Source organism: Mustela nivalis (genome assembly GCF_964662115.1).
Source record: "Mustela nivalis genome assembly, chromosome: 9".
NCBI classification, from domain to species: Eukaryota; Metazoa; Chordata; class Mammalia; order Carnivora; family Mustelidae; genus Mustela; species Mustela nivalis.
The window spans coordinates 21,594,586-21,608,524 of NC_139028.1; the positions used below are offsets into that span (position 1 = coordinate 21,594,586).

Consider the following 13,939-nt stretch of genomic DNA (forward strand, 5'->3'; position numbering starts at 1 on the left):
AAACAGCCCCCCTGGGATCCCCCAACACTCTTTCCCTCTCTGGCCAAGAGGTCCCTTCCTTCTCCCCACACCCACCTCACCCACCTGCCCCAACATTTCCTGCAGGAGCTCCTTCCACTCAGACACCCTATCCACATGCTGTCCCCTCCTCCAGCCTGTCTCCTGGACCTTTCTGAGCTGTCCCCTACCACCCTGGCCCACACAGCTGACACCTCTTCCTGAAGGTCCCCATCTGGCCTTAATTATTGCCAGCCAGGTCTCTCAGGAGATTGGAATCTCTCCGAGGACAGGGTGGCTGGAGGTGTGCTCCCCTTCTGCTCCCTTCTGAGGTTCCCCACTGTGCTGGGCCCGTGTCGAACCCCAGAACACTCTATCCTATTGTCCAAAATGCCCAAGAGACTTTCCCTAATCCATCTGTATATGTTTTTAAAAAAAATAACTAGCATTTAGAGATTTTTGTGCTGGGCCCTGGGCTATTCTGTCATTTATGGCTCCAAACCCAGTGACATCTTTATGAGTGCTGACGGAGCCCGTAGTAAGTCAAGTGCACTGAAGGAACTGAATCCCATTTAGAAGATGCAGAAACGGAGCTCAGAGTGGTTAGCTAACTCTCCCAAGCAAGATGCACAGGAAGGAGCAAGGATAAGGCCCAAGCCCAGTTCCCCCTAACCCAGCAGCCTAAAAGGGGCCTGGAGGCACCGTGGCCCACAGCCTTTTGCAGGAGTGTCTGTGGGGCAGGGTAGCCAGCTGCATGTGTGTTCCCCTCTCCCGTCAACTTGTAGCATGCCCCCATCGGCGGACCCCGTGCCTCCTGACCATGACCAGAGCCTGCCCCTGCTCCCTCTGTTAAACTCACGGAGAATGATGAGGGCCACCACGAGGACGATGAGGAGGAGGACACATCCGACGAGCGGCAGCCGCTTCCGGCCCTCCTGCCAGGTGAACTTGGGCAGGCTGATACCTAGGAGCGGGACAGCACCAGGGGAGGGTAAGGCTGCTGGAGAGGGGTCCGGGGCAGGGGAGGAGGGGAAGGGAGCAGGCTGGCCCAGAAGGGCCCCGTGGGGACCTCCCCACTGCAGAATATGGCCCCACTCCACCGGATACAGACAGCTTGCTTTAACGGAGCGTCTCCTATGGGCCAGCCAGGCACTGGCACGTACTCTCGTAGGGAATTCTCACAGCAATGGTGTGAACTGGGCGATATCGTGCTTATTTTATAGATGAGGAAACTGAGGCTCATGAAAGTGAAAGAACTTGCTCGAGGTTACTCGGCGAGTGAACAGCAGAGCAGGCAGTCAAATGAAGTGTGTCCCATTCTAAAGGCCACCACACCAGAGTGCCTCACCAGCCCGAGAGGGCAAGACTGGGAGAGGGGTCCCAAGCATGGGATGGTGGGGACGGTCTGAAGTCTACAACGAGGCAAGGCTGGGATGGACAGACACACTGTCTTGTTAGGGGCAGAGCCAGCCCCAAGGCCCAGCTGGCAGCTCTGATTTCCAGCCCCTGAACCAGATAAGCCAGTTAGGAAAGATGGGGCCCGAGAGTGCCTGGTCAGAATCCATTTCCTCCATTTCCTCCCATAGATGGGTCCATGGTCAATCAGGACCCTGCTCCAAGGCAGACCTGGGCCTCCCAGCAGACCTGTGGGGCAGCCTACGGAAAGAACCCCAGTCTCCAACCAGAGTCCTCATTCTCGAAATCTGAACACTGTGCAGCCTCCAAAGTTACAGCTGCTGGGTTGGTCCTGGTTCCTTCGCCCTTACCCCCCTGGCTCCAATTTTCCACTGTCTTGGGTTTACATGGAATGGCCCCTTTCTGCCCCCACCTCCCCAGACCCCCCACTGCCCGCCCCTGACTACTCCCCTGCTTCCCTGCTCCCCTTGCTTTCCCTGAAGTGTCCCCCTTACCTGGGCTCTCCCCGGTGGCCCTCGTGGCTGGTGCTGACCTGGCAGGAGATGCCCGGATGGGCACGGCGCCCACTGGTGTTGCTCTAACAAGATATACTCTTGTCGGAGAGGATGTCGTGGAGGCTGACCTGGCAGACGACGACCTGGAAGGGGACGCCCGGGCCGGGGGCGTGCCAGCTGGAGACACCCGGGCCGGGGGAGTGCCGGCTGGGGACGCCCGGGCTGGAGATGTCCTTGCCGGGGAAGCATTCTGAAAGCAGAGTGAAGGGCATCCCTCAGGCTGCTCCCCTGAGAAAGCACCCAGCTGTCAGCCCCTCTGAGCCAAGAGATACTAGCCCTGGGGCAAGCAGCTAGGTGGGGAACAAACCCCGCCCCCCAAGCATGTGAGAAGAGAGTGTCCTGGGGTGCAGCACCAGTTTGAAGAGCCTGCACCTCCCCAGCTCCCCATGGTCTCTCCCTATCACGGGGACCTGAGGAGGTGGGCAGAAGGCAATGGGCCATCTGCCTGGGGCTTGAGGGGCCCTTGCTTTGGCTACATGTGTCTAAGGACCCGCCCTCTGAGGGTGGCTCAAGGAGATATGATCCCCGGAGGCAGAAGTGATGGCCCTTTCACTCCCACTCCCCTCACACCACAGCCCTTTCCACTTCTGTGCGCCAGACTTCTAAAACCCCATTCTTACTATGCGCTGTCGTTCAAGGGTGACTAGCTCCGCTTAAGAAGAGCCCTGACCTGCCTTGCAGCCCACCATTCTCAATAACAACCAGATTTGTCTCGCTCACTGGCGCACCTGCGCTCACGCATGTGCATTTGCTCACCAGTGCACCGGGGCCACTGGAGAGGCAAAATCAGAAGAAGGTACGGGTGGGGTAGGAGTCCACCACTCCTGGGCAAGATCCTCAACCCGACTCGGCTGCGGGAGGAGTGGTCCGCTCACCTCGATTCAGCACTCCCGTGGGTGCTTAGAGAGGACTTCACATGCTCCAAGAGCTTTATATGTATTCACCCACTTAGTCCTCAGGACAGAATCGCTCCTGTTTTGCACACGGGAGACAGAAGCAGAGAGACTAAGCAATGTAATCAAGCCGTCAGAGCTGGAGAGGGGCAGGGCCAGAGCTTGAGTCCAGAAAGCCGGGCTTAGGGACCAGCTCAACCACGAGGCTTTGCTGCCTCTCTGAGGAGGAACACGGTTGATAATGCAGCAGCTGGCCTTACTAGGCAATCTGTGAATGCTGGTAAGTTCCTTCCTGGCAAGTGGAGCTTTTGGGGTGCTTTACATCTAAGAGAGAGCCAGTGGGCAGTCAGGGCAGGCGGTAAGTCTGGTGGGGCTTGCAGTCCCTGTCACTGCCTTCTGACCCCTTATACCATCTCTACCTCTTCAGGCCCCTCCAGAAGTCCCAGAGGCAGCAAGGGGGATCTGGGAACGCGCTGGCCCCAGGGCCACATCTGACCCTCGTCATCATTTCCACTGAGCGCTGCCTGGCCCCTGAGGAGGACAGTCTGGGAGGGGGAGCAGCAGGGATGGTGAGGGCGGCTCACCTGTGCTGGGGACCCCATGCTGGGGGCACGGTCGGCAGGGCTGTGGGGAGGACACAGGCTCTGGACCCCTAGCATTTGTTTCCATCCCTCCCCTGCCCCTGTGCTAACACTGGACATTATTAGTAAGCAAAGCAGGTAAGAAAAAGTCCTCCTCATTTGAACATCAGCCCAAGTCAACACTATCTTCCCTGCCAGGCAAGAGTTTCTTGTTTGGTTTTGTTTTAATTGTTTTAAACTCTCTTTTCTAAGAGTCAGAGGTAATAGTTTGGTCACTTCCTCGCTGTTCTGGAGGCTGCAAGATAAATTCAAGAAGGAATCTCGAGTCCCTAACCATGCTCGGCTTACCACCAGCTGGGACCAGGAGCCATGATCCCAGGTTGTTGCTGGGTTTCTTGATGGATGTGAGTAAATACACGTGGGTCCAGGTGTCCCAGCCAGCTGAGCAGGGACACACACGTGTGTGTGTGTGTGTGTGATTAGGGACCTTAAAGGCAGCTGCCACTGCTGCTGACCCAGCTGAACCAGAGCTCAGATTCCCCCTTTCACCCCCAACCTCTAGAGACCAGATTCCCATAAAGTGAAGACAGGCGAGCCCCTAGATGCTCCACGGGGACCAGGACTGGGGCTGGGGGCAGGGAGAGGTGGTGAGGATGTGTGGAAATATAGCACCCATCAGCTGCTAGCATTGGCTTCGGAGTCAGGCAGACCTGGGATTGCATCCTGTACCCAGCAGTGTGATCTTCGGCAAGACACTTAACCTTTTTTCTTTTTCTTAATCTATAGAATGGGACTAATGACCCTGAGGACTTGATGAGATAAAATGGGAAATGCCTTGCCTATGTGTGGCACACAGCAGCTGGGCAGGAAATGATCGTCTCCCTCCGTCTTTGCCTTGGCCCATGCAACACCCCCCTGCCGGAGATTTAACAGCCCTGGGGCATGACCAGAGGGTTGAAAGGTGGTGGGAGCTCATCTTAGGGAGAAAAGTAGGTGCTGGACAAAGGCCAGACTAAGGTCCTTCAATGAGAGAGAAAAAAACCCAGGCTGTGTAGACTCTGTGCTTCTGGCCAATGATGGCCCAAGGCTTGTCCCCTGCCCGGGACCCTGGCACTGGGCACCTCAAATGGCCTGCCCGCCTTCCCTCCCTGCTGTGCTCACACCAAAAGCCTTCCCCACCCTGGGGGGCACACACCCACTACAGGATACCTTCAAATAATAATTCACATACCAGTTCACAAGGTACGGCACTTGAGAATTTACAGTAAACTTCACGTCTGTGGTTTCATGAGGTCCTCACTCCAAACATGAGAGTTTGGTGTATTTATTTATTTATTTATTTATTTAAAGATTCTATTTATTTATTTATTTGAGAGAGAGAATGAAGGTGGGGAGGGTCAGGGGGAGAAGCAGACTCCCCACTGAGCAGGAAGCCCAGTGCCAGACTCGATCCTAGACTCCAGAATCATGACCTGAGCCGAAGGCAGTCACTTAGCCAGCTGAGCCACCCAGGCACCCAAGTTTGGTGTTTTTAGAAGGCTGTTTTACAGATGAGGAAACCAAGTCTCAGAGCTCAGATTGCCCAGAATCCCACAGTCGGGATGCTGCCCCAAGCCTGTGTGTGTCTGAGTCCCCTGCCCTCTGAGGTCGGCAGCAAGAGCCCCTGGCACGGTCTTCTCCAGGCACCTGTACACCGGTGCTTGTTTTGCATTTGTGACACAGCCTGAGAACTGGGACCTGGGGCCTGGCGGGTTGGGAGTACCCTAGGGAGCCTGGCGGTGGGGACAATTGTTCTACAGTGATCTCGGACTTATGGAACTTTCTCATGAGCTTTACCGGTGGGTCCTGGGGCCTGCCAGGACGTGGTGGAGCCTGGGGACAGGAGAGGCAGCATGCCAGGCTCACACTCTCTTCAGCAGGAGACTCTGGGCCAGAGACTCCGCCTGTTTATGCCTCCGTTTCCTTATCTGTAAGGTGAACCAATCGCCCTGCTTCCTAGCAGCGTAGTAAAAGATGCTATATGTACAGGAAAGGTTTGGTGACCATGAGCTGTGACAGTGGGTGTTGAAGTAGAAAAATCTGTGTTCAAATACAACTGCATCCACTTCTGAATGCACTGCCCTGGGCAAGTAAGGGAATACTTTAGTCTGTCCCCATTCATGTAAGATGGACTGACCTTGCCTCCTTTCCCCATAACTGCAGAATAAACACAGAAGAGCTTGGTCTATGAATGTGTGTCGCACCATAGCAAAGGTGGTAGCCCATTAGGCACTTAGCTTGATCCTGTTTCAAATTCATCACAGCCCTCTATGGCTGGTACTATCAGTCCCATTTTATAGATTTTGAAACTGAGGTCCTGGGAGGTTAAGAACATGCCAAACTCACCACTTGGGGCTGAGTCACAGGGCTTGGATCCTGATCAGGCCTCCTAGGAGCAAGTAGAGTCTGGGCCCATAGTATCACGAGAGTCCCCAGTAACCTTCTTCATTTCCTTGAGGCTGACAGCATGCAAAGAGCTTCCATACCCATTATTTCCTGTGGTTCTCCCATGGCCGCGCTATCAAGGTTGGAAGGAACTATGACCCCCAACCTGTCCTTGAGAAAACCAGGGTGCGGAGGACTAAACAGCATGCCCAGAGCCCCTAAACTGATTGGCAGGCTTGTAGGGACTTAACATAACCTTCTGATTCACATTCAAGAGCTCAGGCTGTCCCCACCAGAGCAGGCTCCATGGCCCTGGTCCTGGTACTGCTTCACTGTGGCAGGAACAAAGGGGCCCACAGCAGGCAGAGGCCCCAAGGGAGATGGTGTAAAGGCTAGGGGAAGGTAGGAACAGTGAGAGGGAGTTAGACCAGAGGGGTAACTGGTGAAGGACAGGCAAGGTGGGAAGCTCAGGGCAGCCAGAAAGACAGAGGGGAGGCCTCCAGACCTTGCTCAGCCATCTCCCTGATGCTGGTTCCACCTGTACATAGTTCCCAACGTGCCCACCCATGGCCTTGGACTATAGGAAGCAAGGAGGAGGGTGTCTGGGGAGGTGAGCTGGGGTCCGGGCAGGAGGAGCCCCTGGGTCCCTCTTCTGAGTCTAGAGGGAGCTGGGGCAATGTAAAGTGGGACTCATCTTGGGCATGAAGGGGTTAAGTCTCCAGACATACTCTGAAGGTGTTGCTTCCAAGGCTCCGCCCATGTCAAGTCTTCCCAGGGCAGGGGAGGGGGCTGTGAATGCACAGGGGAGGCCAGGCATTGGGGTAAACAAGAAAGAGCTGGAGGCTGTACAGGGCCTGGTCTTCATAGAACAAGCACTCTTGTGTCACAGCCAAGATTTGGGCCCCAAAGGCCAGGGCAAGAGAAGAGGCCCGACTGCAAGGCTAGGGGAAACATGAACCCCAGCAGGATGGTCGGGCAGCCCCAAGACCAGAGGAAAGCAGCCTCTACAGTGAGGCCATCTGCCTCAGCCCCCTGACTCTGAACCTCAACCCAGACCATCCCAGGATGCTGGGAAGACCCCCCTTTTCAGGGAGCACTAGAAAAGACTCCACAGCCACCCCTTCCCCATTCATAGCTTGCCACCCCCACCTGCTGGAAGTTCTTCCTGGTGTCTAACCTATTAGAGCAGTAGCTCATTTCCCTTCCTCAATCCTTGGAGAGCAACTGCTGCGATTCCAGCCTCCCTCGTGGAGGCCTGGCCTCACCCTCAGAGCAGATCCCTTGAGTACGTAGGGAAGAGGGTAGGAGGAAACTTCTTGCCCAGAACCCCAAGATGCAACCCCAAACCAGAACCAGCCCAACTCCTGGCCTTTGCCAGTGAACAGAAGACCTGACAATGGAACTCAGATGACCAAGTCCAGGATCCCCATGACCCGCCTGCTGGCAAGAAGCCCCTCAGCCCATCTGGGGAGAGTGGACAGGACAAAGCCAGGCGGGTGGGTGACCATTTCCCTGGCCAAGCACTGCCAATCATTCTTTCCTGGCCCTGCCTCTCCTCCGCGCCAGCCCCTAGGGTGGGCTCCGGGGTTCCCCGTAGGGTAATACATTCGTAGCCCTCACGGCATCACAGACCAGCCTATACACCAGGCAGTCATGATCCCCACCTGCCTGTGCCTTTGCATTCTGCAGGGGCCCCTACTCGCAACAGGTCCCCAGAGGTGCTCTGGGGCAGCAAGCAGCCTGGCTGGAAGACGGGCCACACAGGGATCTGCAGGGAGGCCGTGAGCAATGGGCCAGGCAGAAAGCTGGGCAGAGCAGTCCCCGGCTCTGGGGCGCTCTCCAAGCACTTTCCTGAAGAGGAGTCGATCAGAATTATTATTCCCATTTTACAGTCAAGGAAGTAGAGGCCTAAAACATTTGCATGCTTTCCTCAGAGTCACTTTGGTACATCTTACATCGCAGAATAAAGACTAAAACCCAAGGGCCCTTCTACCAAGACCATGGTCCTCTCTCCCAGGGCTGCCAGGCTGAATGGGACATGTCTATGGTTTCCTGTGGTGGAGGCCGTCCTGTGGTCCCTTACCTGGTGGGGGTGGCACTGAGTGAGCAAGGAGCCCACTGGTCCTGCCCTTGGCCTCTCTGTACCTCCTACAGCCCAGCCAGCTGTGCCAAGAGGAGAGGGTTCAGTGATCCTCTGCCATGCTGAGCCATGCGGTGGCCACCTCCGAGATTGCTCGGTTTCGTGGCCACTGCCAAGGATTGAGCTCCGGGCTTTGCTTAGAGGCTGTTCTCCAACCATAGGAAGTGGTCTGAACTCCGGGATACAAGCCTCATGGGCTCCGTGGCAGGCAGGTAGAAGAACCTGGCTAAAGACTCCTGTGGGAATGTCCGGTGGGTGGCAACAGCCATAACACGACTTCGGGACTCAAGAGCAGGCCCACTAGGGCCCGTTTAAGTCCAGCCAAAGCTGGCAGGGCCTCCCTCCTCTGCCCTGGGCCATCCCTTCATGCAGGCTACTCCCCGGGCAGGCTGGGCAGATCACAAGCCGTCAGAGCTAAGAGCTTGAAAACCCTCTAGTTCTGGTTTCTTTATCCTACTGATAAGGTGATTAAGGCCCAGAAAGGCAATGCGACTGGTCTAAGGGCACACAGCCAGTTGGGAGCAGAGCTAGTTGGGGCACACAGGGGCACACAGCTAGTTGGGGGCAATGTCATCTTCTGGCTCCTGTCTTTGGGCTCCTGTCCATCACTGTGCTCTCCCAGCGCCCCTTACCAGGCTCTCGTGGGGAAGGACTCCTGACCAGACTGGGGCCCCTGTGGCAGCTTCTCTCTCTCAAAGACCCTGAGTATCAGGGATGTTCGGAGTGGGGGACATAGGCAGGATCCCAGCCTGACCCCCCAGCATTCTGGACTAGGCAGGAAGAGATGCCCCCAATCCCCACTGGAAGCACTAGAGGGTACCAAGAAAAATCAGGAGCTACCTTTGGCAGAATCTAAATGGCTATTGTGCTGCTGGGATGCTGGGGAGCCCCTGGGCCATAGCAGGGGAGGCCTGAACCCATTCGACTATGGACCAGCCTGGACTGAACTGGTCGGAACTGGGATGGAGTGGATCATGCTTCTTTCCTGTCCTTACTGCTCAACCCAGGCTTCCCTGTACCTCCAGGTATGCCAGGCTCCCTCCTACTCCCTCCTTCCTGAACCCAGGTAAATTCCATAAATGTAGGCTCCCCTCAGAGCACAGGCAGACTCCCCAACACTTCCTTCCACCCTCCTTCCAAATTGGGGAGCCCCCTGGAATCAAACTGGGCCCCAGAGGCCTCTCTTGCAGACTTGGGATGCATGGAGGAGTCTGGCTTCTGCTCCTCACCGTGCATGACCTTAAGGACATTTGCATCCCTCTCTGGACCTCGGCTCCCTGATCCATAAAAGGAAGGGAGCAGACAATGGGCTGTTTTCAAGCAGGGTTCCCGGAGCATGAGAGGTTCCGTGGAAATGCCTCTGGGACCAGGACCATTGGAGCAGGGAAAGGGTCTGGAGTCCTTCACCCCACTTCAAACAGAGAAGACCCACTTGGCAGTTGTGTACAATGGGCTCCACACCCGGTTTCATTTGAACAAAAGAGGCTGCTTACAAAGAACTTGGAAATTACTGGCCTGGGCGAGCACTGATGTTCCTTCTGGTTTACGATGCCTCATGAAAAAGCCTCGGGGAATCCCTGGTAGTCCAGCGTCAAAACACCTCCTTGTCCATTCATTCGCGTATTCATTCATTCATTTGTTCATTCATCAAAGAGTTTAAAGAACGTCAAGGATCTACTGCTGCCAAGCAAATAATCTTTGATCAGCCAGGGTCTTGTTGCCTCAATTTCCCCCCATGTGCCTTCTAGGCCCACGCTGGGGCGGTGACACAGTTCAGGGCTGGTACCTCATGGAAGTGCCCTAGACAGTCCTATCAGAGGAGCCACCCTCCCCGTGGTCCTGCTAGGGTCCTGCCAAAGCCCCGGGGCCCCCGGGGCCAGCTTCCCTCACACCTCCCCCCAGCACCCTGGCTGCCTGGCTGGGCACCATCCACCCTGCTGTTGCTGTACCAAGAGGAAGCTGTTCTGCCAAAACAAGACACTTAAGCTAAGTGGCTACTGTTACATCAGCCGGCCTTCCCACCCAGCACCCCAGCCTGGAGCCCCATACACACACTCCCACACATTCTTGTTCATATTTGCCAAGTCACAGGGACAATTCGGGGGAGGCAGGGCAGGATCGACCAGGTGGAAGGTTGCCCAGCACCAATGACAACAGGGAACAGAGAGGTCTCAGGTGAGGGCAGCATGTCTGTAGGCCCGAAGGGCCGGTGCCAAGGGTCCTGGAAGAGCCTGCGCTGTGGGGCGGACAGCACGGTGACCTGAGCCTGGTGATCCGCCCTCCTGGGAACCTACCCACCCCCATCAAGGGAGGGTGCTTCACCCACCTAGCCCTGGGACCACCTGCCCTTCTCAAGTCCACAACACCTGTGGTCTTGGACTGATTGAGAACCTGCTCTATTATAAGAAGACCCGGTCAACAATGGATTGCAGCTTTAGCAGTGGGTTTGTTCAGTCTCTCTTAAATAAACATGGCACTTCTGTGAGCATTAAGAATGTGATACCTTTGGAAAAAAACACAAAACACACACTATTGCTCAAGAGCAATGCACATACGTAGTGGAATGCACCTGCAATCCCATTCCATACAAGTCCACGGACTGTCGGCGGGGGAAAGCAGTTTGACCAACCCCCTCATCTTTGGTAGGTGGAGAAACTGAGGCATGGAGGCATGCCCACATTGTAGAGGAGTCAGGCTTAGACCCCAGGTGATGATGATGGGGGAGGAGGAGGAAAATCTGAAAACTCTGTGAGTATCTCTCTCTCTGCTGGATGCTATTTTAAAAGGGTTTTAATTATCATATGATCTCTCTGATATGAGGAACTTGAGAGGGGTAGGTGTGCAGGGCTAGGGAGGAAAAAATGAAACAAGATGGGACTGGGGAGGGAAACCAACCATAAGAGACTCTTAATCTCAGGAAACAAACTGAGGGTTGCTGGGGGGTGGAGGGGAAGGGACAGGGTGGCTGGGTTATGGACAGTGGGGAGGGTATGTGCTATGGTGAGCACTGTGAGTTGTGTAAGCCTGATGATTCGCAGACCTGTATCCCTGGGGCAAATAATATATTATATGTTAATAAAAAACAATAAATAAATAAATAAACAAACAAATAAATAAAATTTAAAAAATAAAAATAAAGCAAAGTAAAAAGGGTCTTGTATGTGAAAGTCACTATTCTAAGACTCCTTGAAGGAGACACTATCTTTATTCCATTTTACAGATGAAGAAACTGAGGTACAAAGAGGTTGATTTGCCCAAAGTCACGGCTGACCTGGAATCGGTCAGTGTTCTGTCCACATCATGCAGCTTCTCTTTTGAAGACCGAGAAGCTGAGAGCTTTCTGCATCTCCTGTCCCAGGTCCCACCTGAACACCCAACCAGCTTCAACAGGCTTATGTCCCTTTGCTACCATCTTGCTCGCTGCTTTACGGAACTGAAGGAGTAAAACCGCAGTGCGCATCTCTCTGCCATGAAACCCTCGGAGAGAAGGCACAGCCACAAACTACCAGTTTCTCTGAGTCTGCTCCTCTTCAGTCTAAAGACCCTGAAGAAATCTGCTGCTAATAAGATTAAGAGCCCCAGGCAGCTCTCCCTGCCCCTATCCTAGGCTCACTATCTTGGAAGGCCCACCTTAAACAAGGGAGTGAATTTAAGAACCTTAAATAAGGTGGTTTAAAGTGCTGGTTCAGGGGCACCTTGGTGGCTCAGTGGGTTAAAGCCTCTACCTCAGCTCTGGTCATGATCCTGGGGTCCTGGGATCGAGCCCCACATTGGGCTTTCTGCTCAATGGGGAGCCTGCTTCTCCCTCTCTCTCTGCCTGCCTTTGCCTACTTGTGATCTCTGTCAAATAAATAAATAAAATCTTAAAAAAAAAAAAAAAGTGGTGGTTCAGTTCTTTCACTCCAAAGTAAGTTAGGACAGCCTCCCAGAACAAAAGAACATGGCACCTAACACACCATTTAACACTTCTTCCATCAGAAATGAAAAGTTCTCTCCACTCTCTGCCCCTCCAGTGACCTTCCATGTTGGTCCCGAACTTTGGAAAGACAAGCATCCTAGGCATATGGCACCTACAGCACCCTGCCCAGGTCTGGCCCTACCATCCTTCAGAAAAATGAGCCCTTCTCATCCTTTGTGTTTAGAGATCATCAAGGTTAGGCTCCCAGAAAGTCACCAACAAACATGCCTGATGGCTGTGATTGTGGGTTCACCTTCCCCACACCTCAGACAAAACTCTATTCTGCCCTATGCACTGCCCTTACTGCTCACCAGATTCTCCAATGAGCCCAGGGGCCTAGGAGGAGGAGGAGGAGACAGGAACTGAGGAGGGGAGGAGGAGACAGGAACTGAGGAGGACAGTGCAGAGGTCAGGGGGTAAGTCTGGGAAAGAAAAGTCAAGAAGGGGTTGGAAGAATAGCAGGAAAGATGAGGTAAAATTGGCAGAAATGTATATGGGGTTCAGAATGGACCATAAGCCTCCTATAAGGAAGAACATAGGCTGGGCTGATCCTTCTCAAACCCAGAGCTGCCCCATCCTTCCCAGATTTTCTGATTCTACTACTTTAGTAAAGAATAAAAGAAGGAAGAGAGAAGTAGAAAGCAAGACGTAAGGATAAGTTAGAGTATAAGAAGACTGTCCCTCCAGAAAAGAAAGCTGAGGCACAGTTGAACAAAATCTCTGGAAGCCTTCACGTGTATAATTGGCTTTTCAATGCAGGGCACTCTAGCTGCTCTCTGCCACCATCAAGAACAGAAGAGGAAAGGAACCTGAGTTGTGGCAGAAGGAACTATGGTTAGACTTAAGGAAGCATTTTGAAGCATGAATATTATAAAGCCTGAAAATAAGTGACCAAAGGAGATTGAAAAATCCCCTTAAAGATCTTAAATACACGTAGAAATTCAAATTTTCTAAGATGGTCTATGAGTCTAAGGAGGGGGTTAGCCAAGAGGACCTTGAAGGCCAGGTAGAATGGGAAGTTCTGGTGATTTCTCAAGCCAGCAAAAGGGATGATCTAACAGGTAAGAGACCAAGAGCCCAAAATTCAGGCACAGCCCTGTGGTACCTCCTGATCAGACCCCGAATCCCATCAGCTGCTCCCAGGGGCCCCTCCTAGAAACCAGGAAAAAAGGAGGCAAGCAATCTCAATCCCTTCAAGGAACTTCAGTGTGAAAAGGTACATTCGGTTTCCCCCAAAACCTTAGGCACCGAGGTGGCAGCGCCCCACCCATCTCTCAGCCCTATCCCTGCTTCCCCAGCCCTGGGAAGTTCTGGCCCAAGGCCCATGGCCACTCACCCGGCTGCCGTCCCTTTCCATGGTCTCCTGAGGGCTGAAGCTTCCAGGCTCAGCTGATGTCCACGGGAAGAGCCATGTTGGCCCCTGTCTTCCCCAGCATGTGGGGAAAAAGGGGCTGGAAGGCTGAGTGAGGGCCAGCCCCCACCAGATGGGGCGGGGAAGCGGGTTGGGACGTGTGAGGTAATCTCAAGTATAAACAACACCTCAGAACTAGCCAGACCTGTCCCTCTCCCCTCCTCCGAGGCCATCCCAGTTACTCAGCGAATACCAAATACCAAATACCGGGAGTGTGAAGCTACCTTTACTCCTGAAACTGCCCCCACAGAGTCAGCTATGAGGAAACCAGGGGTTCCGGAATGCTGCTTTCGGAGGGGCATTCTGAGAGGAAAAATGGAGGCCCTGTGTGGACAGTCTTAGGCCGGTCAACCTGAGCACCTAAAACAGATGTTCCCGGGGTCCTCTGAGGCAGGACCCTGTTCCCAAATGGAACATCCAAGGCCAGGGACCAGAGCCCCACCCAGGGCAGGACGGTGTCAACCTTCATCTCCAAGGACCACATGTCCAAATCCCAAATCAAGGCACATGGCAAAATTTTCATTTTCTGAACTCTATTCTATGAAAACTCTTACCAAAGAAATTA

At 54.0% G+C, this 13,939-nt stretch overlaps 1 protein-coding gene and 1 long non-coding RNA gene across 5 annotated transcripts in view; one reads left to right on the forward strand and one right to left on the reverse strand.

Moving 5' to 3' along the window:
- Nucleotides 1–13,430, reverse strand: part of TMPRSS13 (transmembrane serine protease 13) — a 28,756-nt gene extending 15,326 nt beyond the window's left edge. The window contains exons 1-4 of one of the 4 annotated variants that reach the window (XM_082683470.1): nucleotides 13,300–13,424; nucleotides 9,521–9,682; nucleotides 1,908–2,157; nucleotides 857–961 (exon numbers count right to left, since the gene is read on the reverse strand). In XM_082683470.1, coding sequence (XP_082539596.1) covers nucleotides 857–961; nucleotides 1,908–2,157; nucleotides 9,521–9,637 — 472 coding nt within the window. In that variant the 5' untranslated portion in view covers nucleotides 9,638–9,682; nucleotides 13,300–13,424. Of the gene's footprint in view, nucleotides 1–856; nucleotides 962–1,907; nucleotides 2,158–9,520; nucleotides 9,683–13,299 lie in introns of all 4 variants that reach the window. The other 3 variants (XM_082683471.1, XM_082683472.1, XM_082683473.1) reach the window with 3 other exon arrangements.
- On the forward strand, nucleotides 2,814–4,747 carry LOC309840911. Its single transcript, XR_014298859.1, has 2 exons — nucleotides 2,814–3,845; nucleotides 4,228–4,747. It is a non-coding gene; the product is annotated as an uncharacterized lncRNA (long non-coding RNA).
- Nucleotides 13,431–13,939: the final 509 nt, after the last annotated feature.